Source organism: Asterias rubens, chromosome 6 (assembly GCF_902459465.1).
Source record: "Asterias rubens chromosome 6, eAstRub1.3, whole genome shotgun sequence".
Classification (NCBI taxonomy): Eukaryota; Metazoa; Echinodermata; class Asteroidea; order Forcipulatida; family Asteriidae; genus Asterias; species Asterias rubens.
Genome location: NC_047067.1, coordinates 21,932,685 through 21,957,945, shown reverse-complemented (window position 1 = coordinate 21,957,945; position 25,261 = coordinate 21,932,685). Strand labels below are relative to the sequence as shown.

The 25,261-nt window shown below is 39.3% G+C and overlaps 1 protein-coding gene across 1 annotated transcript; it reads right to left on the bottom strand.

The window, feature by feature from the left end:
- Positions 1-614: 614 nt before the first annotated feature.
- Positions 615-24,986, bottom strand: LOC117291418 (ubiquitin-conjugating enzyme E2 E1-like). Its single transcript, XM_033773071.1, has 5 exons — positions 24,873-24,986; positions 12,338-12,408; positions 4,101-4,233; positions 2,242-2,389; positions 615-1,732 (listed from the first exon to the last, which is right to left on the bottom strand). The coding sequence occupies exons 1-5, from the start codon at positions 24,984-24,986 to the stop codon at positions 1,635-1,637; spliced, it is 564 nt and encodes a 187-aa protein (XP_033628962.1). The 3' UTR covers positions 615-1,634.
- Between the last annotated feature and the right edge of the window lie 275 nt (positions 24,987-25,261).

Here is a 25,261-nt window from a genome sequence, read left to right as displayed (position 1 = left end):
GTATATTTGTAGTTTAAAAAAAAAGGTACGCAAAAATGTTTCACAAGTCACCAGACCTACGTAGATGGAAGTAGCTTGTGATTACCTCAAACCTCTAGAGGGAGCTGTTCAGAACGCGCATGTCGGTACAACACTGGTCGCCTTGGCCCAACAAAGAAAAACGGCACAAGAAAGAGATTTTATCTTGCAGAATGAACAACAAACATGTACACCAACAAAAATATGAATCTCAGCGGAGTGTACCTTTTATAGCACTTAAAATCATCCACCAAAGCGTTGGATATTTTAGGCGGGAAAACGTTTTAACCTCTTGGTTACTTGTGGCTACGGCTTCTTCACTTGAGTAGCTGATGGTGAAAGCCAAATAATTATAATAATTTTGGAAGCTAATCATCCTTACTCGCAGCTAAGAGCTGAATTGCGAAGGACGTGGCTACAACATGTTCGAAAAGCAGGCATGCAAGGGCGCCTTTGGCTGCCAGCCACATCAACCCATTGTGACCACGGAGCACAGCCAAGATCGAAAGTGTTTGATTTTTCCCCCGAGGGAGGAAAATAGGATGGTCTGGAAAACCTTCGTGGCACAGCAGAGAACCAACGCACAACTCAACTCACATATGGCCATGGCCGGGATTCGAACCGGGGTCACCTTGGTGGGAGGCGAGCGCTTTACGCACAAGCCAACCATACCACCTACACTTGTGTAGCTGCAGTGAAAGCCAAATATAAAGAGAGTACAGACCTTTTTTGAAAGGGCAATCCAAATAGATCCCTCATAAGTATGATTGGAAGCTACTGCTGTGATTTAATTGGTACCCTGCCATTTATAATCGTTATTCCTACTTTAAATCACATGGACGCGGAATGATAAGCAGGCAACCAGTTTCATAGAGCTGCTTAAGCAAATCAACATTGCTTAACAAATTCTTGCTTAGCAAACAAAAATTGCGCGATACCAGTAACAAATGGTAGATAAGACCAGAGCCAAATTTAATGGCTCAGCTTACCATAAATTTGTGGTAAGCAGAGCCATGATACTGAGCATTGATATGGCTGGAAACTGAAATCTGTTACGTATATTTGATGTGCTTAGCTACATTCATGTTTAAACAGCTCTATGAAATTGGACCATGGTAAGGGTTGACAGGGAAAGGGGGGGGGGGGGGGACACCAAACAAAAGCCCTTCAGTTTGACAATGTTAGGTATGATTGGAGTATTAACCAAGGCCTTTCAAATTCATAGGTTGAAACAAAGCCCTCGTTTCCAGACATTGTGGTAAGAGGGTAAACATGGCCAACCATAGGTGTAAATTTGGGGATGTTTTGGGGAAGGAGGCAACTTCCTCTCGGTTCAACCCCTCGCCACACCTAAACCTCCCAATGATGGAAGATCTGACCCAACCCTAAGGTCTAACCTCCCCTCTACCCCGCCCACAGTTATTGGAGTAAGTCTGGAGCCTTGACTCGAAACACAGGTCTCTAATATACAGAAAAATGCGAAGCGGGAGAACATGCTGTACAAAAAAATATAATAACAATAAAAAAGTGTGGGACAAAAAATGATAATAACAATGAGTGAGAAATAAACTAAACGAAGATAACGAAGCAGCCACCGGTTGCGGTGGTTCCTTGCATCATGTTGCGTAACGTTCGGTCCATTGCCTGGCTGCCCGGTCGTGGTCCTCGCGACTGTGGAGAAACTGAGTTGCTATATTACCAACGAGGGGGTCAGCTGCAGGGAGAGGGTGAGAGACAAAAAGCAAGGAATGGTTGTTAGTTTTTAACTGACGTCATAAGTGTTTTTTGCCCAACTGTTTTTGCAGAGCTGCCTGAGTTTTGCCTGGAATAATTCCTTGAGGTTTTCCTCCCATAACTAAAACACAAGATTCATTGTCTTGATTGCGTTCTTGGCTAGTACAGTGATTAAGTTTGCTTGTTCTGAGAGTCCTTGACTTCACAACAAGACCCAATTTCATGGCTCTGCCTACCCTAAGCAAAGAATTGGCGCTTATACGGAAGCATCGAATTATGCGCTTACAGCAAGCGTATTTCACAGGTTAGCAAGCAATGTTTGCCAGTGAAGGTGTGAACTCAACCTTACTAAGCACTCTTCGCTTGCACAGCTAGCGCAGAAATGACAGTAAGAGGAGAATGGTGATTGTAAGCGCAGAACTCAGCAGTAAGCAGAGCCATCATTATAAACCAAAACTAATAAATGAAATAAAACCAAACAAAACTCACCGGGATTGCAGTCTGAGAGTAATGCACAAATGGAAAGCAGAACTTTGGAGATGGTCAACGCAGGACTCCAGTTGTCCTTGAGTATGTCTAGGCATATAATACCCTGGCTGTTTATATTGCAATGGTAGATGCGTGTGCGGAACCTTACCTATGAGACAAATGTAAATAGAAGGTAGAGATTCACCAAATAGTATAGGCTGGAGAAAGGTTTTCTTTAATACAGGGCAAGTACTGGGGCACCTCAACGAGGCAAGTTCTACAAAGGGCCCTAAGGCAAATGGCCTGGGGCATTAGCATCTACAAAGTACTAGGCCTACAGTATACTAAAACATAGGCTGGAGCAAGGTTTTCTTTAGTACAGGGCAAGTACTGGGGCACCTCAACGAGACAAAGTCTACAAAGGGCACTAAGGCAATGGTTAGGGGCATTAGGGCAGTGGTCTCTACAAAGTACTAGGCCTACAGTATACTAAACCTTACCTAAAGACAAATGTAAACAGAACGTAGTGATTGACCAGACGATTCAAATGACAGTTAGTACGGGCTGGGTGTTTTCTTTAGCAAAGGGCACCTCAACGATATGAATTCTACAAAGGGCACTACGGCAATGGCCAGGGGTCATGTTGACAGTTGCCTCTACAAAGTACTAGACCTGTAACGTACTAACTATAGTTACTAGTGCTATCTGCTGTCAAATTACTATCCTTAATCAATTAATTTGGCAATCTACTGTGGAAGTCTTATACACAACAACAAATATGAACACAATGAAAACTTTGAAAATATTAACCTTAACAAGAAAAACAATCAAGAATATCATAATAAATGTGAACGGCACTACGACAATAATCAATTTGCAACATGTGAAAATTTTACAGTCTGTTTCACATAATCACAAACAACATGCACACCTAGAAATCATTAACCTGAAAAAGAAAGATACATTGGAATATAAAAAAAGGCAGTAAACAATTCAAAATGTGTAAAAACAGGAACCATTTGTTCACCAAAAGAAGCGGTGAATCAAATCAAATCAAATCAAGCTAAATGGTCAAAAGAAGTTACATTCACGCACTCATAATAAATTAACACATTTATAACAATTAAATATGCACATCTGAAAAAAAGAAAAAGAAGAAGCCTGAGCATATTAATCAAGTACATTTTTATTTAAAAGACAATTCAAACACGCAATATCACAAATGAATATTTCTGATGAATAAATGGAAATGATCACAACCAGTTCAATGATCAAATGAATAACAGAAGGATATTGAAACACTCATAAATTAAACACATTTTTAAGTTTCATTAAGCACATCTAGAAAAGGAATACATACGAGCAATTTGAACAAGTAACTGGTTTTAAAAAGCCAGTTTAAACACATAATATCACAAATTTGTGATACTTGAATCTTTCTGATGTATTTGGCATTGACCCGACCAGTTAAAGTGTCAAATGACAATACAAGTACACACTCAAAACTAATTTTACACATTTTAAAAATTCATTATTCACATCTGAATAGGGAGAAGTACAGACATTTTAAACAACAGATACAAATGGCAGTTTTTAGTTGCCCAAAAGGCAAGATGAGAAGTGGCGTTCACTAGCCCCTAACACAATAGCCGTTTTTACTAGACATTATTAAACCCAGGGCACTAGTGTTAAGGGCGAGCCGTGGGGCAAGTTTCATAGAGCTGCTTAAGCACAAAAGGTGGCTAAGCAGAATAAGCTTACCAGCTAAAATACAATGTCATAATGTGCAACTTGTGGCTGGTACCCTGCTTATTTCTGCTTAGCAGACAAGCAGCGTTTTCTGGCAGCTCTATGAAATCGGGTCCTAGTGGCTTACGTACCTTTGGTGGTTTGAACGGGTATTCCGGGGAAAAGTTTATATCCAGGAAGAAGACGCCTTTTTCGTAGACCGAACCCCTCGGGCCGAGGATTGATGATCTCCATTCATAAATATTATCACCTTTCGGTCCCGCACTGTAGCAAAAAAAACAAAAGAAAATAAAACTTGTTAAATTGGACTCTTCTTAATCTTTTACAAGGTGCGATGCTCAGTAATTTGACTCTCCTGAAGACGAGCAGAGTATACTGTTTGAAACGTCAAGACCACACTGCAACGGCTCTTCTCAGAGCCAACACTTCTCAAAAAGGGGATTTAATACATGGTTAGACCCGTAAGTTTACTATTTATTTATTCAAGCCTAAAATTAAGGTTGGCCTTGGTGCAAATGTTTCTCATCATAGACTTCAAGATTAAAGTGCCCTTTACAAAATGAAAATGGCCTTGCTCTCTCAAAGATGAAAACTTACGCTAAGAATCAAGACTGGGCTGGAATATCTCTTATTGAGTAGAATGCAAGTTTTTTCTCTGGATGTTTTTGAAATGACCAGCCAGCTCAAATATTAATTGAAGATGTCGCACAATCATCTTCACTCCCCACGGGACAGTGTATGTCTTCCCCAAGCCCACAAAATTCAAGGATTTTAAATAAAGAAGTGTAGTACTGCTTAACTCCCTTCATTACTTCGCAACGACAGAATAAAAAACCTTTCAAAACAACAACAAGTTGTAAATAGGAAACGCCTCCTTCGAGCTAGAGAGCAACACATCAAAAACAGAATCAATAACGCAAGTGTTTCCACGGCAACCATCTGTACAATCCTGACAGATATTGAACAAGCTGTACTGGATCAGGAAATCAGCCATACATGTAATATAAACGAAAAAACATTGTCGGAACGACTCCCTCTGAAATAACGTAGTTATTGAGAAAGAGTTCATTTTTCACTAAAATAATTACCAGACTTCTATTTAGAAATCTTTTATTCCTATCTGAAAGCACACAAATTCATCCAACAAGGGTGTTTTTTCTTTCATAATTTTCTCGCAACTTGATGACCAATTGAGCCCAAATTTTCACAGGCTTGTTATTTTATGCTTATTATGGGACACACCAGGGCCAAATTTCATAGCGCTGCTTAGCGGCCGATTTTGTGTTTACTGTGCGATTTCCATTTCCTAGCGCTGCTAACCATAAGCATATGAAAAGGCATGCTAACCTTCCGGTGCTTACCCCTTACCGCACGAAAATAAATGACGTCACAATGCAAATCCACGGTAAACACACAATATGGCCGCCCAATTTTTCTGCTAACCTGTGAAATACGCTAAGGCTTTAGCGAATTTTTCTGCTACAGTTAGCACACAAATTTGCTTACCGTTAGGCAGCGCTATGAAACTGGGCCCTGGTGAGAACAGTGGTCTTTGACAATTACCAAACGTGTACAGTGCCTTTAAACCATTGTAGTACAAATTGGCCTTATAATAAGTTATAAATGCGTCCATACGTAGAGAAAGGCAACCCTATAACAGGGACACAAGTTCTGTACACGCTCAATGTGCAAATACAGTCCTACGACTACAAAATGGATCAACCTCTAAAAAAAGCCTTTGTGGAACGGGCACTTTTGAAACTTCACTATGTCATACATTATCTCACTAAAAAATATCGCCAAACCCATGGCGCCAAGATATGTTTGCGCACTGTCTCTCTCCCTTGTGCAAGAAACAAACTGTATTTTATAACAAATCAAGACTTGTTTTTACTGTGGGGGGTTAAAAGGTAAGTGCATGTAGTGTGATGACTTAACGGTATACATTTGCCAAGCTGACTCGGTTTTGATTTTCAAGGGACTTTTTTAAGACTCACTTGTTTGAATTTACATTTTGGTAACATTTTGCTTCATACATTTTATCGTTTTACGTTTTGTGTTGCGGATCTAAAGGGTCCTTCATTATACGCTACAAAAATGTCTCATATAATTATTATTAATAAACAAGAAGGGAAAACTGACTGGGTTTAATTTTAACGGTTTTGGGTTTTACAAAAGACAAAATTACTAGTGTGGGATTTGAACCAACAACAACCCAATGGACCCTACTCATGAAATATGCTAATTACATTCACGCATGCGTACAGACCCTATTGGTCGGCAAACGCCATAGAGTTGTGCACTAAGCAGAGGCGCAATTGCGTCTGCGTCACGCAGCCATTAGCCGTGTACAAAACAGCGCGATGTTCCCTCATTTTGCCAACCTAAATGTTAGTGCGCATGCGCTATGTGCAATTAACATATTTCATGGGAAGGGTCTATTAAAGACTAGCTGTATGCCTGGGAGGGACCAAAAACCCAATCCAATATGCAAGGCTCAATTCAGGGATTCGAACCTCAAACCACAGAGGTGAAAGGCAGGTAGACAGAAACCACTGAGCAAATCCGACTGTCCCAGAACCTGACTACCCTATCGGTATGTACGTATGAAGTCGCAGGACTCTGCAATAACATTGCGACTAACGTCTCGTACAAAGACTAGGCACATGTACATGTAGGTAAAACCCTGTGGACATTGAACAGCCATGTAATCCATCCCTCTGGATATTGAACAGCCATGTAATCCATCCCTCTGGATATTGAACAGCCATGTAATCCATCCCTCTGGACATTGAACAGCCATGTAATCCATCCCTCTGGATATTGAACAGCCATGTAATCCATCCCTCTGGATATTGAACATCTTGGTTTGTGAATGTAAATCTTGTACATGTATGAGAAGGACACAAAAATCAGCATCCCCCCCCCACCCCCTGCCTTCCATTGATGCATTTCTACAAAGACATTATGCACAATAGCGCTGAAACCCAAGTTGACTAAATAGGAATAACACGAACACAATCTTTCATACAACGATCCTATAAATAGCTAACTCAAAATTAAAGAGTTAACTATTGCACTTTGGTTTCAAATTAGCAAAATATACAAATTTTGTGCTGACGTGTTTACGTTCAGATATAAAAGTGAACAACCACAAAAATTATCATTTCCAGAAAAAAGTCAACACATGAATATTTTGTTCCACAAATAATTGTCCATGCATTATCTAAATACAGGATAAGTGAGACACCCCAGCTGGTAGAAAAAAGTGAGACACCTCAGCTGGTAGAAAATTGACTCCAATAGACCTTGACAGCATCTCCAGCAGAGTACCAGGAAAGAATTATGATGGCAAAAACAACTGGAGGTAATGAGTGAAGGCCGCGGTAAACCAGCTGATGGCAAAACATTTTAACAAGTTGCTGAGAGGTCAGCTTACTGTAGAATTACTATCTTCAATATCAGGCCAGGTGGTAAAAACAACTTGTTTCCCGGTCTAAGGTTTTCTGTTAACCTGAAATTTATGGTAGCATTTAGTTAAATTTTTGTAGCCACATATTTGTTTTACGTCTAACCTGTATTCCTGCGGAACGTTCGTTACTCAAATAAACCTTCATGCATTTACAACATCAAGCCTCCTTGTTAAAATTTTAGAGGTAAACCAATGATGAAACAAAAGAAACACTCAAATTTGTACGTGCTGGCATCAGATTGGCCAATGAACAACCTCCTTTTGACCTCTATCTAGGTGAGGGCGCCCCCACTCAAATTAAGTCATGCGCATAAGGTCTATTGCCGAACCCAGGCAAGATTCTGCTGACAAACATTCCCTTGTGCTTAGCAATATCTCTCTAAATTTTCTCAAAAATTTGATCTTTGTCCTACTGTCAACTTTAGATTTTAAAGTCAAATTTTTGATCAATGTGTCAGGATTTGTTTCCCCTTCTGACGCGGACAGTGTCTGGAAATAATGGAAAAGTAAAGCTGCTAAGCACACAAAATTGCTTAGCATGAAATTTCTGCCTTGTTAAAAACAGGATAACTAACCAAATGTCCATTTGTTGCATATTGCTTGTATTCAGCTGTTGTTTGCTTATCCTGAAAATCACATGAACATTTGGTTGGTGATGCTGTTTTTAATAAGGCAAAAATTTCATGCTAAGCAAATTGTTGTGCTTAGCAGCTCTATGAGGTTAGCATGGGTAAAAATATCTAAGACCCTGATAGAAAAAAAGTCCCACTTTGCCCAACTCCACAAACTGCTACCTACATAACTGTCAAGCGTGTTTACAAAATAGCCCATAAATCCCCCCCCCCCCCATTGACGGCTACCAAAGACCTGATTATACTGCCCCCGTTTTTTGTTCCATTGTGTTGAACCACTTTGTGCGCATCGGCCCTGCAGGCGGGCTTTTGCACCTATGGCTCCCCCTAGCAGGTGCAATGCATGAATCTCTCTAAACCCCCCAGTAACAATGGATTTAATTGGCTGGTTTAGAATACATGTGAAATTGTATGTAAACGAAGGTACATTCATAAACATCTACAGCACCCCCCCCCCCCCCCCCAAAAAGAAAAAAAAAAAAAAACACCCCAAAACAGCATAAAAAACAAAAAAAAAACAAATAAATAAAATTGTATACTTTTATAAGGTGCAAATTCCATTAGCTTGCAATAGGGAAATTTTCAAATTCATGCTTCGGACAAAAAATTCTGCTTAACAAAAATTCAAATGGAACAAGTTACGAGAAGTAGGCCCCTATACACTGCTTAGTATTTTGACTGGTGACCTGGTTTTTGTTGGTAATATTTGTCGGTGCTTTATGTTACATTTATGCAACTATTTGATATTTTCTTTTTCAAATTACGTCTTATTTTAGTCTATACAAATTTACTAGGCTAGGGTCTTTAAATGTACATTACTGAGATTACGCTTCAATAATCCAGAATAAATATTTAAATCTGAAGATAATCCGACTCTCGAGAATGGAGAGGGAAAAAAACCTCAACAATGAGCTTCATGTTTAACAATCACACTCCTGGGTCAGGTCACCTCCCCACTTAGAGGTCATTTCACAGACATGACCCCAAGTGACAGAGTCTGTAGCCATCCTGCCTTTAAAGGGGCTATGTCTAGGTACGGACTCTGCTCTCATTAAGTAAACCAACTAAAGGGGCTATATCAAGGCAGGGCTAGTCTTGGTGCAGGACGTTCTTGTTGAGTTGGTTAAACCTCTATAGTAAAACCAAAGGCCCCACCATTGACTTATATATAAGAACTAGAAGGCGCACTGGCCTATATACGCGATCCGGCATGCGCGCAGACGGTCATTTTGTAAGTTGACAAAACAGGCATTGCACAGCGTGTGTTTGTGCGGCCATTTTGTAAGTTGACAAAACAGCATCGCGTCAGCGTTCAATAAACACAAATTCCAATGTGTACTTCATATTCAACGCGCATGCAGAATGGCGCGCGTGTCTCCTTGCAGTCCCGTTGGTTTGTGCAAGAAGTATCACCAGTGCCGCCCTCTAGTTCTTATATATATAACTCTATGGGCCCCACGCACATGCACAAAGACTCAAACAGCAAGTAAAGGCAATGGTTTGGGACTGGTAACCCGATGGTATTCGATTATGACTGATTACTGGGGCAATGTCTAGTTAGTAAGTATGCGCTAAATGTACCCGACTCAAAGGGTTTATAATAATAATAATAATAATAATAACGAAGTCTTATATAGCGCACATATCTACCAAACAAGGTACTCAAGGCGCTGAGCATACACAAACTTTAAGAAAGATAGGTTATTACAGTGATGATTTAGAATTTGAGGTCTCGAAATCAATCATCTGAAAGCACACAACTTCGTGTGACAAGGGTGTTTTTTTCTTTTATTATTATCTCGCAACTTCGACGACCAATTGAGCTCAAATTTTCACAGGTTGGTCATTTTATGCATATATGTTGAGATACAGCAAGTGAGAAGACTGGTCTTTGACAATCACCAATAGTGTCCGGTGTCTTTAGGACCAATTAGGAGGCATCTTTGGTTTCTTTACCATAAATAAATATCCTCAGACATGTGTGCTTCGTTTTTTAAAGGGCAAGGGCACGAAGGCATTTTCTCTACCTCCATGGTGAAGGGCACTCTATGAGGAAATTGTATATTTCTATTGGAGCACTTCAAGGGCACCAAGGCAATGACCACAGGGCATGGAGGCAATCACTTGTGTGGCCTCCGTGAAGTACCATTCCTGTTATCTCCATTTATTGTGCTCAAACACACACACGCTTTAGATGCTGTATTTCAGCAAGAACTGAGCACAGTAAGTATCATAATAATAATGATATAATTAATATAATAATTGAACTCCAATTCACATCTTGTTTACAATCGTTACAATGATAAGACTGGGTATTGAAATCTACTTTTGATGTAGACGAGTAAAGGGGCTATGTCTAGAGTAAGTCTATTATCAAGAATTAAAGGGGCTCTGTAAAGTTGTAACCTAGTTATGTCATACTCAGTGTTAAAGCTAGACAAATTTTAGTGAAGGGCAAGCAGTGTATTTTACTCAGAGTGCTACATCTTAAAGACAATGGACACTATTTGTAATTGCCAAAGACCAGTCTTCTCACTTGGTGTATCTAAACATATGCATAAAATAACAAACCTGTGAAAATTTGAGCTCAAACGGTCACCAAAGTTGCGAGATAATAATGAAAGAAAAAACACCCTAGTCACACCGAGGTGTGTGCTTTGATTTTGAGACCTCAAAATCTAAACTTGAGGTCTCGAAATCGAATTTGTGGAAGATTACTTCTTTCTCGAAAAGTGCTCCACTTCAGAGGGAGCTGTTTCTCACAATGTTTTATACTACCAACCTCTCCCCATTACTCGTTACCAAGTAAGGTTTTATTCTAATAATGATTTTGAGTAATTACTGATAGTGTCCACTGCCGTTAACTGAAAGTGGTGAAAAAAAGGTGTCAATATACCCAAAGTGAGTTTGTAAATGTGAACAATTCATTAGACATTTACAGAGTCGGCAAGAGGGGTGCCTTTGTGTCTCTTTTGGACACTCCGTTATGCCCCCTTGTCATTGCCTTGGTGCCCTTGAAATGCTCCGGTACAAATTAACAATTTCCTCATAGGGTGCCCTTTACCAAGGAGAAAATGCCTTGGTGCCCTTGCCCTTTCAAAAGCGAAGCATACAGGCCTACAGTGTTAAATTTTGACACTGTTTTATCTGCGATTTATACAATACTTTAACAGACAAGTTTGGACACCCAGTCAAATCATGGTTAAAACCTTGCAGTGCATCCTATATTTTTTTTTTTACAGAATTGTTCTTTTGCTGCATGCTTGGCCAACCAAGAGAGCAATTGTTTATTTTCTAATAGTCTGTGATTCAACACTGATGCAGTCACGATTTAAATTAGCGGCAACGCCGACAGCGACCGTGAAGTCACTGATGAAATGACGAGTTCAATTAATTAACTTGCATAATGCATTGTTAGCATATTATTCAAGGTCCGACTACTGACATAAGCTAATTTACTATAGGTTTGCAATATCAAACAGCCTTTCTAGTCTAGGCCTAACTTCATAGAGCTGGTAAGCATAAAAACATGCTAAGCACAGAAAAATCTTGCTTAGCAGAAACTGGTTATCGCCAAAATTCCATAAACTTTACTTAATTGAAACTGGTGCCCTGCTAGTTTTTTGCTTAGCAAAGAAATTTTCCAAGCAGTATTTTCTGCTTAACAGCTTTTCGAAATTGGGACCTTCTATTAGAGAGAGAGGGGGAAACATTATTGGGATTAAACTGTAAACAAAATTGTTTTTACAAAAAACATTATTTCTACGGAATTCTACCGAAATTACAAAATTATCTTTGTTACTATATTTATATGGATATGGTAATGAAATCCACCAAGAACAAAACAAAGAATTGTAGACTTTTCAGATTGTTGTCATGGCCATATCTGTTTGTCAAATCTGCTTTAATTTTTTTTTTTTTTTTTTTTTTAAACCCCCCCCCCCCCCCAAAAAAAAATGACAAGACAGAAACAAAATACTTTGACAATTTAAAGAAAGGGCGGGGTGTCTGCTGACGATGACACTTTGCAAAGTATTGCAAAATCACTGTCCTCAACAACTTACAAGATACAAATCTACAAAAAATCTTATGAACAAAAACAAAACTTGCTGTTTATTGTAGCAGAATCACGTTTTTGACACAAATTGAATCAAAACCTGCCAGAAAAACACACCTGTGCCTAACCCTTAAATAATTGCAGCGTGGAACAATCACACACAAACACAGACTAAATAAATAAACAACAAACACAGTTTATCCTTACAGTTTACACAAGAGTACATGTAATGTCGAGCACGACTTGTTGTCAAACGTACGGTTTCCCTTTTCCGAGGTCTACACAATGGGGACATGCATTATTTACGTCAGACCTGTGCTCCAGAGGGTGGGAGTGTGACCACATCAACAGCCTGACTGCTGATTCTTTGTATTACCATATATACATTTCATCTGCTTCCACACAGTGTAATGCAGTGTGACAAAACCACAGCTAAACCCTCGCTTCTCACCCCTGGCAAGCTTGTTAAATGGCTGGGAAATTCAGAAACTTGTAATTTACCGAGAACTCTAGAAGTCACACTCCTGACAAAACAGTTCCCACAACCAATCGTGGAGTTGTCAAACACAATTCTTAGTCACAGGGTTTTCTTTGTGCTACAATTGAATATTCACTGGTTCACCAACCCATCTTTGCAGTTAATTCTTTGGTCGAGAAGTTGTTGTTGAAAGTCTAAAGGGCCAAGTTGTCGGTGACTATTACCATTGTTGTAATCTCTGCCTCGTGTTTTTGAAAGGAACAATGCTCAAGAGCACGGTGCAGTGGCCAGAGGGGGTGTAGGGGTGTGACACCCCCTACCCCTCAATAATTTTTCTCAGCATTTATATTAAAACTCTGTTTCTCTCACCTCGATAACCGGGGTCGATTTCACTAAAAACTTAGGACTAGACATAACTTCACTTAGATAGTAAAAATTTAAGGGTAGTCCTAAGTTAGGATGAGTAACTCGTCCTAACTCGAGATATACTAGTCCCAACTCTTTGTGAAATTTAAAACAAGCCTGTCATCGAAACAAGGTTGACAAATAGTATTGGAAGCATCTTAAACATTAGAGGCTTCTCCCCTCTTTAGATGTAAACTGAATTTTGATTTCCTGCTATTTCTTTCGAGCCATCCAACAAACTATAAATAATTCTAAATGGCCTGTTGGGGAGGCTACCCTGTTACAATAAGCTAACAAAAGATCAATCCTATCACAAAGGTGTTTATAATAGATAACTAATTACACTTAGCCTCTGATAAAACCAACAACTCATAACTTATTTTCCCCGTCATGTACTTTACGAAATATCTACTCCAACTTGGCAAAGCCAGACTTAAAGGCACTGGAAACTATTGACAATTATTCAAGATAATTGGTAGCATTAAACTTAATTGGTAACGAGCAGCGGAGAGCTGTTGATAGTATAAAACATTGTGAGAAACGGCTCCCTCTGAAGTAAGATACTTTTTGAGAAAGAGGTAATTTCTCACTCAAATATTAAAAGACTTTAGACCTGAAGCCTTTTAATTAAGCATCTGAAAGCACACAAATTAATGCAACAAGTGTGGTCGTTTCTTTTATTATTATCTTGCAACTAGGATTCCCAATTGAGTAATTTTTATGCAGATGTTGGGATACACTAAGTTAGAATACTGGTCTTTGACATTTTACCAAAGGTGTCCAGTGCCTTTAACCATGAAACACCTCCAAGCAGATTAACTAGAAACTAAACTCCATCGACCAAGGACTTTAACAAAGACCATCCTGGCTTTTGAGCAAACCACCACCAGCATTAGTCATATATTAATAGTGTATACCTAAGCTAGTCGTTTGTTTGAACAGTTTAAAAAATATATATATATATACTCGACTGATTGTCCCACTTCAATGCATTGTTAGAACTTGCTAGAATGCAAGAGTGTTTTTTTTAACCCTTTTTTTTTTAAAAGGATGCGATGCGGTATGTGCCGACAAGGTGACTGATGTCTGTTAGAAAGTGGAAACCTGGACCCAATTTCATAATGCTTGTTATAATATTAATATATCTAATTCTTATAAGCGCATTTCATAACTGAAAGAAATACCAATGCGCTTTACAAAAAAACAAAAGGCAAAGAGCAACAAATTAACAATATTACACTAATATTTAATGGGCAAACAAAAGGATTAAACTGACCAATAGGCAATAGAAAACAATTGGGATTTGAGCAGAGTTTTGAATTGTTCTATGCTCTGTGGAGAGCGGATGTAGCTGGGAAGAGAGTTCCAAAGTTATCACAACAACTTGCTAAGTACAGAAAACTCTTACTGGCAAAAATAGGTTGAAAGCCAAAATACTGTACATTTCATAGCTGTGGCTGATACTCCACTCATTTCTTGCTTAGCATAGGAATTTCGCTAAGCAGAATTTTCTGCTTTTATGCCTTTTATGCCTTTATAAAAAAAGAAATAACAACTTTTCCTAATACTGCAAATATTTTACTGCACTGTTCCTTTAAGGTCACCCAGGTGAATTCATTTGCCAGAGCAGCCAATAAAAAAGTGAATATCTAATAAAGCAATTTTCGCCGACAAGAGTTGACGCTCTGAAGGCCAATAAAAAAATCATTCTAAAGAGTAAACTAACAAATGGCTAGTAATAAATCCCCCCCCCCACCCACCAATTGTGTGATCTGGGCCCAATTTCATAGAGTTGATAAAGCAAAAAGGGTTGCCAGTTTTAAGTATCATTTTTTGTGCACAGTTTGTAACTTGTTCGCTGCTTATTCTTGGTAAGCAGAGATGTTTGAAGCAATATTTTCCACTTGAGCAGCTCTATGAAATCGGCCAAATTTTCTGCTAAGCAAATATAAGCAGGATACCAGTCACACATAGTGCATGCAGAATGGCATTTTGGTTGTTAACCTTAATCTGCTTAGTACAATTTTATTGTGGTTAGCTATACTTTTTATGCTTTAGCAGCTCCATGAAATTTGAACCCTGAATGATGGACAACCAGGAGATTAAATTTCAGTTAATTTGCACAAAGTCTTTGTTGTGAATGTCAAGATATTATAAAACAAAATACACGCACTATCACAATCACAACCCCGAGGGCGTCTCAAATCGCTCATTTTTTCCCCCACAGGTATGCTGAGGCTACATTACGTTCAAATTATAGGACCCAGTTTTTCATATAACACCATGTATTGGTTTACAAGGTGCGGTGGTGCAATCTGCAACCAGCCCAATCTTAGTAAAACCATTGGTACAATTTTTACCCTGAGTAAGATTTTTTGATTAGATTTGTCTTAATCCACTTTCCTGATCTATGAAAAGTGTACTGCAACTAAAGCCTTAAAGGCAGTGGACACTATTGGTAATTACTCAAAATAATTATTAGCAAAAAACCTTTCTTGGTGACGAGAAATGGGGAGAGGTTGATGGTATAAAACATTGTGAGAAACGGCTCCCTCTTGAAGTGCCATAGTTTTCGAGAAAGAAGTAATTTTCCACGAATTTGATTTCAAGACCTCAGATTTAGAACTTGAGGTCTCGAAATCAACCATCTAAATGCACACAACTTTGTGTGACAAGGGTATTGACTCTCATAAATGGCCGACCGTGTAAGTCGAAGAGGTAAAAGGACAACCACGCAATTTCGTGTGATACTTGTGTGGATCATAATATTCTACATTTAAAATATCTTTCTCACCAAATGCATTTTATAACAAACGGTTTCAAACGCTTTTCAAAGACCAACTCGTCTGATCCAAGGCAACGTGTTCTTTTAAGTAATGGGTTAGCCTTGATTCGGGAATTGGATTTCCAAATGTGCTGGTCACTCTTTAAACTAGACACTTCCTGTCCGACGAGTAAACTGGATTTATTTGTTCACCAAACAGATGAGCATAAGACCTTTCAAATAACACCGAATTAAGATCTTCATGTATAAGGTAGTTATTTCTCAAACTGTAGAATGTTTAAAGGAACCGGGGTCGATTTCACAAAGAGTTAGGACTAGTCCTAACTTATGACTAGTTCTAGGAGCTATTAAAAACTTCAAGGCTAGTCCTAAGTTCGAGATAAAGACTAGTCTTAACTCTTTGTGAAATCCACCCCTGAACATGTTTGATAATCAATTGTCAAAGACCAGTATTCTCAATTGGTGTATCCCAACATACACATCGAAGTTGGTCATCAAAGTTGCAAGAAAATAATGGGGGAAAAAACACCCTTGTTGCACAAATTTATGTGCTTTCAGATGCCTGAGAAAGGCTTCAGGCCTGAAGTCTTGCTCAGGTTCAAATATTTCAGTGAGAAATTACCTCTTACTAAAAAACTACATTACTTCAGAGGGAGCCGTTTCTCACAATGTTTTAATACTATCAACAGCTCTCTGTTGCCCATTATGAAGTAAGGTTTTATGCTAATAGAGTTTGAGTAAAATTACCAATAGTGTCCAGTTTATTTAAGACTTCACATCACATTCATATCATGGCTAATGTTTTAGTTGTATTCACTTTGAATGCAATTTTACTATTTTCAAGAAGTTGATGATTTTGGAATCAGGCTAACTACACCAAGGATCGCAAATTGGCTGCAAATTTAACAACAGCCTCTAATATTTATCTTTAACGTTATGTATACATAAAAGCTATGTGACAGCTATAAATGGCAACCTTGGAAATTGAAAAATAGGGTGACACCCCACTGTCATCAATGCACTCAGTTTCGGCGAGTCCACTCTGAAGTAGAAACAGACTTTTCTGATTGCGTGGCCAGGCACATGGGCATCTAGGTAAACCCTAAGACCTATTATCCATTATTCTATTGCCTCGCTGCCACACACATAGTTCATTACAGCACCAAGCAGCCAAGAATAGTCAACGCGCTGGCTGGCTGGCAAAAGAAAAGGAAAAAACCCTGATCTAACGAGAGTTGATTTCCGTGCAGGCCTGCGGGGAAGGAGCTACGGTGTACGCTATCAAGATTCTCTCCCCAACTGTCGTTGTGTCTTTGGATCTGCGTAACAGCGTGTGGGCAAGCAGCGGCGACTACGACGACAGCGGCGGGCAAAAGCTGGATGCTTTATTTATGAATCAGTGTGCCTGCCAGCAGCTGAGTCGATATGTGCATGTACACTTTAAGGGAGGGGGGGGGGGGGGGATGGGTATGGACTGTGTGTAATGCAATGTAAACGCAGAGCCATTTGCAGTCAGTAAGTGTGACAATGAAAATGAACGTGGTACTAGTCTGCTACTCTAGTATTTGCCGATGCTACAGTGTGTAGACTTCTGGATTTCAATTTGGAATGGCTTTCATGATTGGGAATACGGATTTCTAGCACGCCACCCTCGCTACATTATGTTCGGATCAAGTGAATTTTAAATTCAGGCTGAGGATTTTGACCCATGAGGTAGTCATGACGCAAACTCTTCTGAATTACAGCAAGGACGCTCAGACTATTTATAGTTACAAGAAACCAATCGTTATCTTTTTCAACAAGTGTATTTTCATGTAACTGTCTTTAGTGCACATATGAATCTTAAGTGTGATTTTGGCGCTTTAGAAACGATTTCTGATTGATTGATTTATAAAGGGCATTTTCCTTTTAAAGGCACTGGACACTATTGGCAATTACTCAAAATTAATGTTCAGATACAACTTAACTTGGTAATGAGTAATGGACAGCTGTTATTGTGAGAAACGGCTCCCTCTGAAGTGCCATAGTTTTTGAGAAAGAAGTAATTTTCCACGAATTTGATTTCGAGACCTCAAGTTTAGAACTTGAGGTCTCAAAATCAACCATCTAAACGCACACAACTTAGTGTGACAAAGGTGTTTTCTTCTTTCATTGTTATCTCGCAACTTTGATGACCGATTGAGCTCAAATTTTCACAGGTTTGTTATTTTATGCATATGTTGAGATACACCAACATTGAAGGCTAGTCTTTGTCAATTACCAATAGTGTCCACTGCCTTTAATGTAAATCTGTGTACATTGTGTTTTGTGTTACAAAAAGTACATTCTGTAAAGGAACGTTGCAGAATGTGTAAGGAAATTTCTCACGCAAATATTAAAAGACTTAAGGCCTGTTAGGCATCACAAAGCCCACAAATTTGTGCAACAAGTTTTTTTTTTCATCATTGTTCTCCTGCAACTTTGATAACCATCTGACTGAGTCAAAATTTTCACAGATTTGTTATTTTATGCATATGTAGGGATACACCAAGTGAGAATACTGGTCTTTTGACAATTACCAATGGTGGCCTTTGAAAAACATCACAGATGAGAGTAAATTGAAGGGGGCACCAGGGCCATCAACACAATCAGCTGCCAACAGCACGAACACCCACGCCCCATAGTGCACTCTCTCCAGTCAGTTCTCTGTAAATGCTTTGAGGAGATTTGCCTAATCTCATTGATTTATTACAAACTGTTTAACAATTGCATTAGCTGTAGTCAGGAATGCAATAGAGAAACACTATTGACCTGCGTGTCAACGCCCTAAAGAGGCAATCTCACTCTAGACTGCTCTGCTGTGATCTAAACCTGAGGCTGCTAAATATGCAGTCTCATCAAATATGACTTTTAAGACAGTGGACACTATTGGTAATTGTCTAAGAACAGTCTTCTCACTTGGTGTATCTCAACATATGCGTAAAATAACACACCTGTGAAAATTTGAGCTTGATTGGTCGTCAGAGTTGCGAGATAACTATGAAAGGAAAAGACACCCTTGTCACACGAAGTTGTGTGCTTTCAGATGCTTGATTTCGTGACCTCAAATTCTAAATCTGAGGTCTCGAAATCAAATTCGTGGAAAGTTACTTCTTTCTTGAAAACTACGTCACTTCAGAGGGAGCCAATTCTCACACCATTGTATACTATTAACGTCTCCCCATTGCTCGTTACCAAGTAAGGTTTTATGCTAATAATTATTTTGACTAACTACCATAGTGTCCACTGCTATTAAACATCAAACAAGCGAAAAGTACAAAATATATCTTTTAAACACTTTTTACAGAGTAGAAGATTATCGGGAGTTGAAAGAAAGAAATCTTAGAAGCATTCTGCAAGAATGCTTCTGAGACTCAAATTTTGAGGCATAACAACTTTTTTTTTTACATAGCCACATTTGTGAATTGTTCTCAAAAACCCTTTGTATAATATCAAACGCTGATGTAGGCTTCTTGTTTTAAGAGTGATTACCAAGACACCTTTGGTTATTGTCAAAGACCAGTATTCTCACTTGGTGTATCCAAACATATGCATAAAATAATAAATTTGTGGACATTTGAACTCAACTGGTCATCGAAAGTGCAAGAGAAATATGAAGAGAAAAAAACACCCTTCCTGCAAAAATGTGTGCGCTTTCAGATGCCAAAAAAGGGCTTCAGGCCTGAAGTCTCTTATTATTTGAGTGAGAAATTACCCTTTTCTAAAAAAGTATGTTACTTCAGAGGGAGCCGTTTATCACAATGTTTATACTAACAACAGCTCTCCATTGCTCATTACCAATTAAAATGTTATGCCAACAATTACTTTTGAGTAATTACTAATAGTGTCCAGTGCCTTTGTAGGATTATTCTAAACAAGGAGAATATTATATACAATATTTTGTTGAAAATTCCTTTTTTACTGGGGTGGAGAAAAATCCTAGTCCTAAGAAGAACAGCCCTCCTTTGCTTATTACCAAGTAAATTTCTATGCTAACACTTAGTTCAAGTAATAACCAATAGTGTCCACTGCCTTTAATTGTGTATTTGGAAGCTCTACTGTGAACTGGATCAGCCTATCAGCAGTGAAGTCTAGGTAACTGAAAGCTGCGGCCAGCTCGACACACATACTTGGTGAACACTATGCAAGACTTGTTCGGTCGGCTGGGAGTCTGTCTCTAAGGACATTCCCGAAGAATGACAACAATAAGATTGGAGTGATTGATTGGTATTGGTTTCCTGCCGTGCGTTATCAGGCTAGGGCCATCCACGAGCTGCAACATCGCGCAGCAACCATGCAGTGATTCAATGAGCACTCTTTGATATCGATTACAGAATCGCACTTAACCTCTTTCAGAATGATGTTGCGGCCATCCAAGAGCTGGGACATCCATGAGCTGCGACATCGCGCAGCAACCATGCAGTGATTCAATGAGTACTCTCCGATATCGATTACACTTACAGAATCGCACTAAAAAATTGGACCTATTTCAGAGTGATTTTGCTGCGACATAGAGCTGCGACATCACACAGCAACTTAGCAGTGATTCATTGAGAAGGTTTCACAGGTTTTATTGTTTCATATAATTTGTTGGGATACATCAAGTGAGGATACTTATCTTAAACAGTTACTCAAAAAAGTATAGCCTGACTTTGTGCCTCTACGAAATTAGGCCCAGATTGGAAAGAAAAAAAAGAGGTTGTGTTTATTGACACGGAAATGTTGCACCAATTGGAAAATACAAAAAATGAGTCTCAAAATAAAAAATGAGAAATAGAAAACCCAACGATGCGTGACCACTCTCCCCTACAGCCTATCAAAGCCTGAATGGTAGAGAGTATGTATTTATTAGGCTTCCAGTCAACAATGTCCTGTGTACCAACAGACTATAGAATGATTTACGAGCGGACTAGTTCACACAACATCTGAGGTCAACAACTGTAAGCACATCAAAAAGAACCTCTAAACAACCCACTGATATTTGTACAAAACTCTTTGTGTTGTTCGTACACACGTGGTGGTAATGTTCTCTTTAACTCAACTTATTTTTCGACTAAATTAGATAAACTTTGATTCAAGCCCTTTAGGTATCAACAAAATGATATGGCAAAGTCCCCTACCAGAGCAAATTTGATTTAAAGAGCATATAAATTTCACAGATTTCCACACAGAAGGAAAACTTCCTCGAGGAGCTTGAAATATCTTGGCTGGATAGACTTTGAGTAAATAAGTTAACGGCAGTGGACACTATTGGTAATTACTCAAAATAATGATTGCCATAAAACCTTTCTTGGTGACGAGTAATGGGGAAGAGGTTGATGGTATAAAACATTGTGAGAAGCGGCTCCCTCTGAAGTGCCAGAGTTTTTAAGAAAGAAGTAATTTTCCACGAATTCGATTTCGAGACCTCAGATTTAGAACTTGAGGTCTCGAAATCAAGCATCTAAACGCACACAACTTCGTGTGACAAGGGTTATTTTTCTTTCATTCATATCTCGCAACTTCAACGACCAATTGAGCTAAAATCTTCACAGGTTTGTTATTTAATGCATATGTTGCGATACACCAAGTGAGAAGACTGGTCTTTGACAATTACCAATAGTGTACAATGTCTTTAAAACTTTTGTTTTTGATACCACAGGTCTGAATTTCCAGTAACTTGATGTTTGAAAACAGCGGATAGCATACGAACAGCTGTTTGCCACTTACAGTGGCCACATGTCAGTTATAAAACATTTGAGGACCAGTCAGAATTCTCTCCAAGTGGCCCGGTTGGCTAGTTAATTTTTGAAAGGTATCCTTATTATAACGTTAAGGTTGCAATAGCGATTAATATAATATGACAAGCTAACTGCCGTCGATTTCACAAAACTCTTCCTAACTTAAGATTAATCTTAGGACTTAGGACGAGTCCCAACCCTGCACTGTAGCATGCAGACCTTAAGATTAATCCTAAGTTAGGAAGAGTTACTCGTCCTAACTCGAGATAAGACGAGTCCTAACTCTTTGTGAAATCGGCTGCTGGTCCTTCCACAAAGGACTAAAGGATATTTAAAAGAAGGGTCCATGCACTTCTAGTTGGAGCTTATTTGCAGACGTGGGTGACTCATTTTGCCATCCAATTATGACTTGGCTGAAAATGGACTCCTGCTAGATCTCTTCAACCCCCCCCTATCCCAACCCCTCCACACCCCCTATAAATCAAGAGCCTCCCATCACCTGACCACTAGGATCATAGTGGTAATAATATGTCAATCAACTGCAGTACCAAACTCATCCTAGGATTTTAAAGGCAATGAACACTATTGGTAATTGTCAAAGACCAGTCTTCTCACTTGGTGTATCTAAGCAATATGCATTAAATAACAAACCTGTGAAAATTTGAGCTCAATTGACCGTCGAAGTTGCGAGATATGAATGAAATAAAAAAATACCCTTGTCACACGAAGTTGTGTGCTTTCAGATGCTTGATTTCGAGACCTCAAATTCTAAACTTGAGGTCTCGAAATCAAGTTCGTGGAAAATTACTTCTTTCTCGAAAACTACGTCACTTCAGAGGGAGCCGTTTCTCACAATGTTTTATACTATCAACTTCTCCCCATTGCTTGTTACCAAGTGAGGTTTTATGCTAATAATTATTTTGAGTAATTACCAATAGTGTCCACTGCCTTTAAGCATTTTGATAAGCATCTACACAAGAGCCAAGAGGGACGTTAAAGGCACTGGACACTACCAGTAATTACTCAAAATATTTAATAGCATTAAAGCTTACTTGGTATTAACGAGAAACAGAGAGCTGTTGATAGTATAAAACATTGTGAGAAACAGCTTCCTCTGAAGTAACATAGTTTTTGAGAAAGAGGGATTTTTTCACTAAAATATTTGAATTTGAGAAAGACCTCTAACTCATCCTATACCAGGCCTTCAGTTTTGTTCTCGAATGGAGCACAGATATTTTCCTCTGGGGTAAAGGGGCAGTTCTATGAGGAAAAAGTCAATTTTCATTGGAACATTGCAAAGGATTGCTGTGACTTTGACTCCAAGAGGGTTCTCCCCGTATGAGCTAATGTATCAAGCCTGTAGCCGATTTTAACGAAACGCTAGGATTAATCCTATCTCGAGTTGGGACGAGTAACCCATCCTAACTTGGGATTAATCTTAATTTTGATATAACAGTGCAAGGCGGGGACTTGTCTTAAGTCCTAAGATTAATCCCAAGATAGGAAGAGTTTGGTGAAATCGACGGCTGAATAAAAACAGTTAGCGTGTCGTACGTGCACATTTTGGCCGATACAAAATAATTTCACAAAAACCATCAAGAGAAAACGATAGAGACCAATATGTAAAATTCTCAAGATTGGACAGTATACTTTTCAAACCAAGATGAACGCTAAGCACGGAGGTTCATCCTCCATGCACCAAGTAAGAAAATATTCTGAAGACCTTGTTTAAAGGCAGTGCTAGTGGACACTATTGGTAATTACTGTGAGAGAATTGAGAACGGACCACCTGGAGAGGGTAACTTGAACACCCCCCCCATCCCACCCCTCTTTCCCAAATCAACTGAACACAAATCGATTGCGTCTCAGACAACGGGACCCCACCTGATGAAAGAGTTAAGTGTCCATTGTATCGCTAGACCCTACTGGTAAATCCATAATACACACAAGACTAGCATTAGAAGGGATTTAGAAAGCTAGACTGTGGAACTAACACCAAACAAAACAGGTAATCCCGAAAAAAACACCCCATGCATAAAACAAACTACTATTTAATATGTGTTCAATGTGACCAATTTGCCAACCCCTCGGTGGGCTGTCAGCCAAAATATTTTGGACTGAGTTTCTAATTCTAATGCTTTTTTGCAATTTTGTCACTCAATTCCTAATCCCAGTCAGTACACGTTTCCCATCCCCCCCCCCTGAAAAAAAACTCAAAATAATAATGATAATAAGTCAATAAATACTGCTTCTAAAATCAAAATTGTATGTGTAAGCGACGGTGAGTAACTTCGTCTCCAGCAACACAGTGCAAATTGCCCGTTACTAAACGACTCTTCAACGTTGACTATGTACATAAATTTACATTGCACTCGCATTTATGCAGTGACACCATGATCGGACATCACTTCACTTGTCAACATTATATACAAGGCTTCACTATGCAAGCTTCATGACGGAATACTTCAGCGGAGGCAACATACACGGTTGCCTCTGTGCTCCTGAGCACCGCCTTGGTGCTGCCCTATAGAAGCTCCATTGCCACAATAGCCGTGCCCTTAAAGGGTACGCATACCGTTGGTTTTGGAATGATTTTGATTGTTTCAATATTATATACCGGCAATATATTCAATACTATATCAAGGAGGCAACAAAGGCGATTGCCTTCATGCCCCCGGGTCATTGCCTTGGTGCCCTTGAAATGCTCTGGTAGAAATTTACAAAGGTGCCCTTCACCAAGGAGAAAACTCCTTCGAGCCCTTGCCCTTTTTAAAAGTGGGAGCGTTTTTTCAGATTGCCGTGGTGCCCTGTATATTTGCTGTGGTGCCCTCTGCGAAATTCTAACCTAAATCTTCCCCATGGAAGTGCCCCCTACCAGAGTAAAATTGCTGCACCCCTTCAAGAGCGAAATTCAAGGCCGGCACCCTGCACATGTATGTCAGATGATCATCTGTTTTTATTAGGAAGTAGGTGTCATGGGAATGGGTCAATATGAACGAGACGGAGGTCGATAAACAAGTCAATATTATCAGATCCACTCTTGGAAAGTAATTAGTGCATACGTAAAGCATGTAGGCCCAATTTCATAGAGGTGCTTAGTAAGCACAGAAAGTAGCTTAGCCAAATTTTACTTGCCAGATTAAGGTTACCAGCCAAACTACTAAATAGCACTAAATAGTTAAGCAAAAATGTTTGCATAAGCTGCCCTATAAAATTTGTGACTGGTATCCTGCAAGCAATAATATTTGCTTTAAAGCAGCTCTATGAAATTGGATGAGGAATGAGAACAATGTATGAGAAGCCTCTGGAGGAGTTGCTCCGTTTCGACCCTCTCACTGAATCTCCCGACATAGGTGATGTTCTTGAGAGAACTGCTGGCCCCAAGAGACTACTGCTCTCATGACTGCAGTCACAGTTAAATGTGGAGAAGTCAGCAGCCAGCAGCCTCATGCTAGAGCAGTGATCTCCCGAGAGCAATCTTGGATCATGGAGCGCCGAGTGTTATTACTCTATCACCACGACTCGACTGTCACAGCGACAAATATTGAACAACTTGTCCACAAGTTTAATACGTGACGGTCTGCAGCCCAGTATGCTACACTTTTGAAAGGGCAAGGGCACCAAGGCATTTCTCATTGGTAAAGGGCACCCTATGACTGAAGAAATTGTAAATTTCTACTGGTGCATTTCAAGGGCATCAAGGCAATGACCAGGGGCATGGAGGC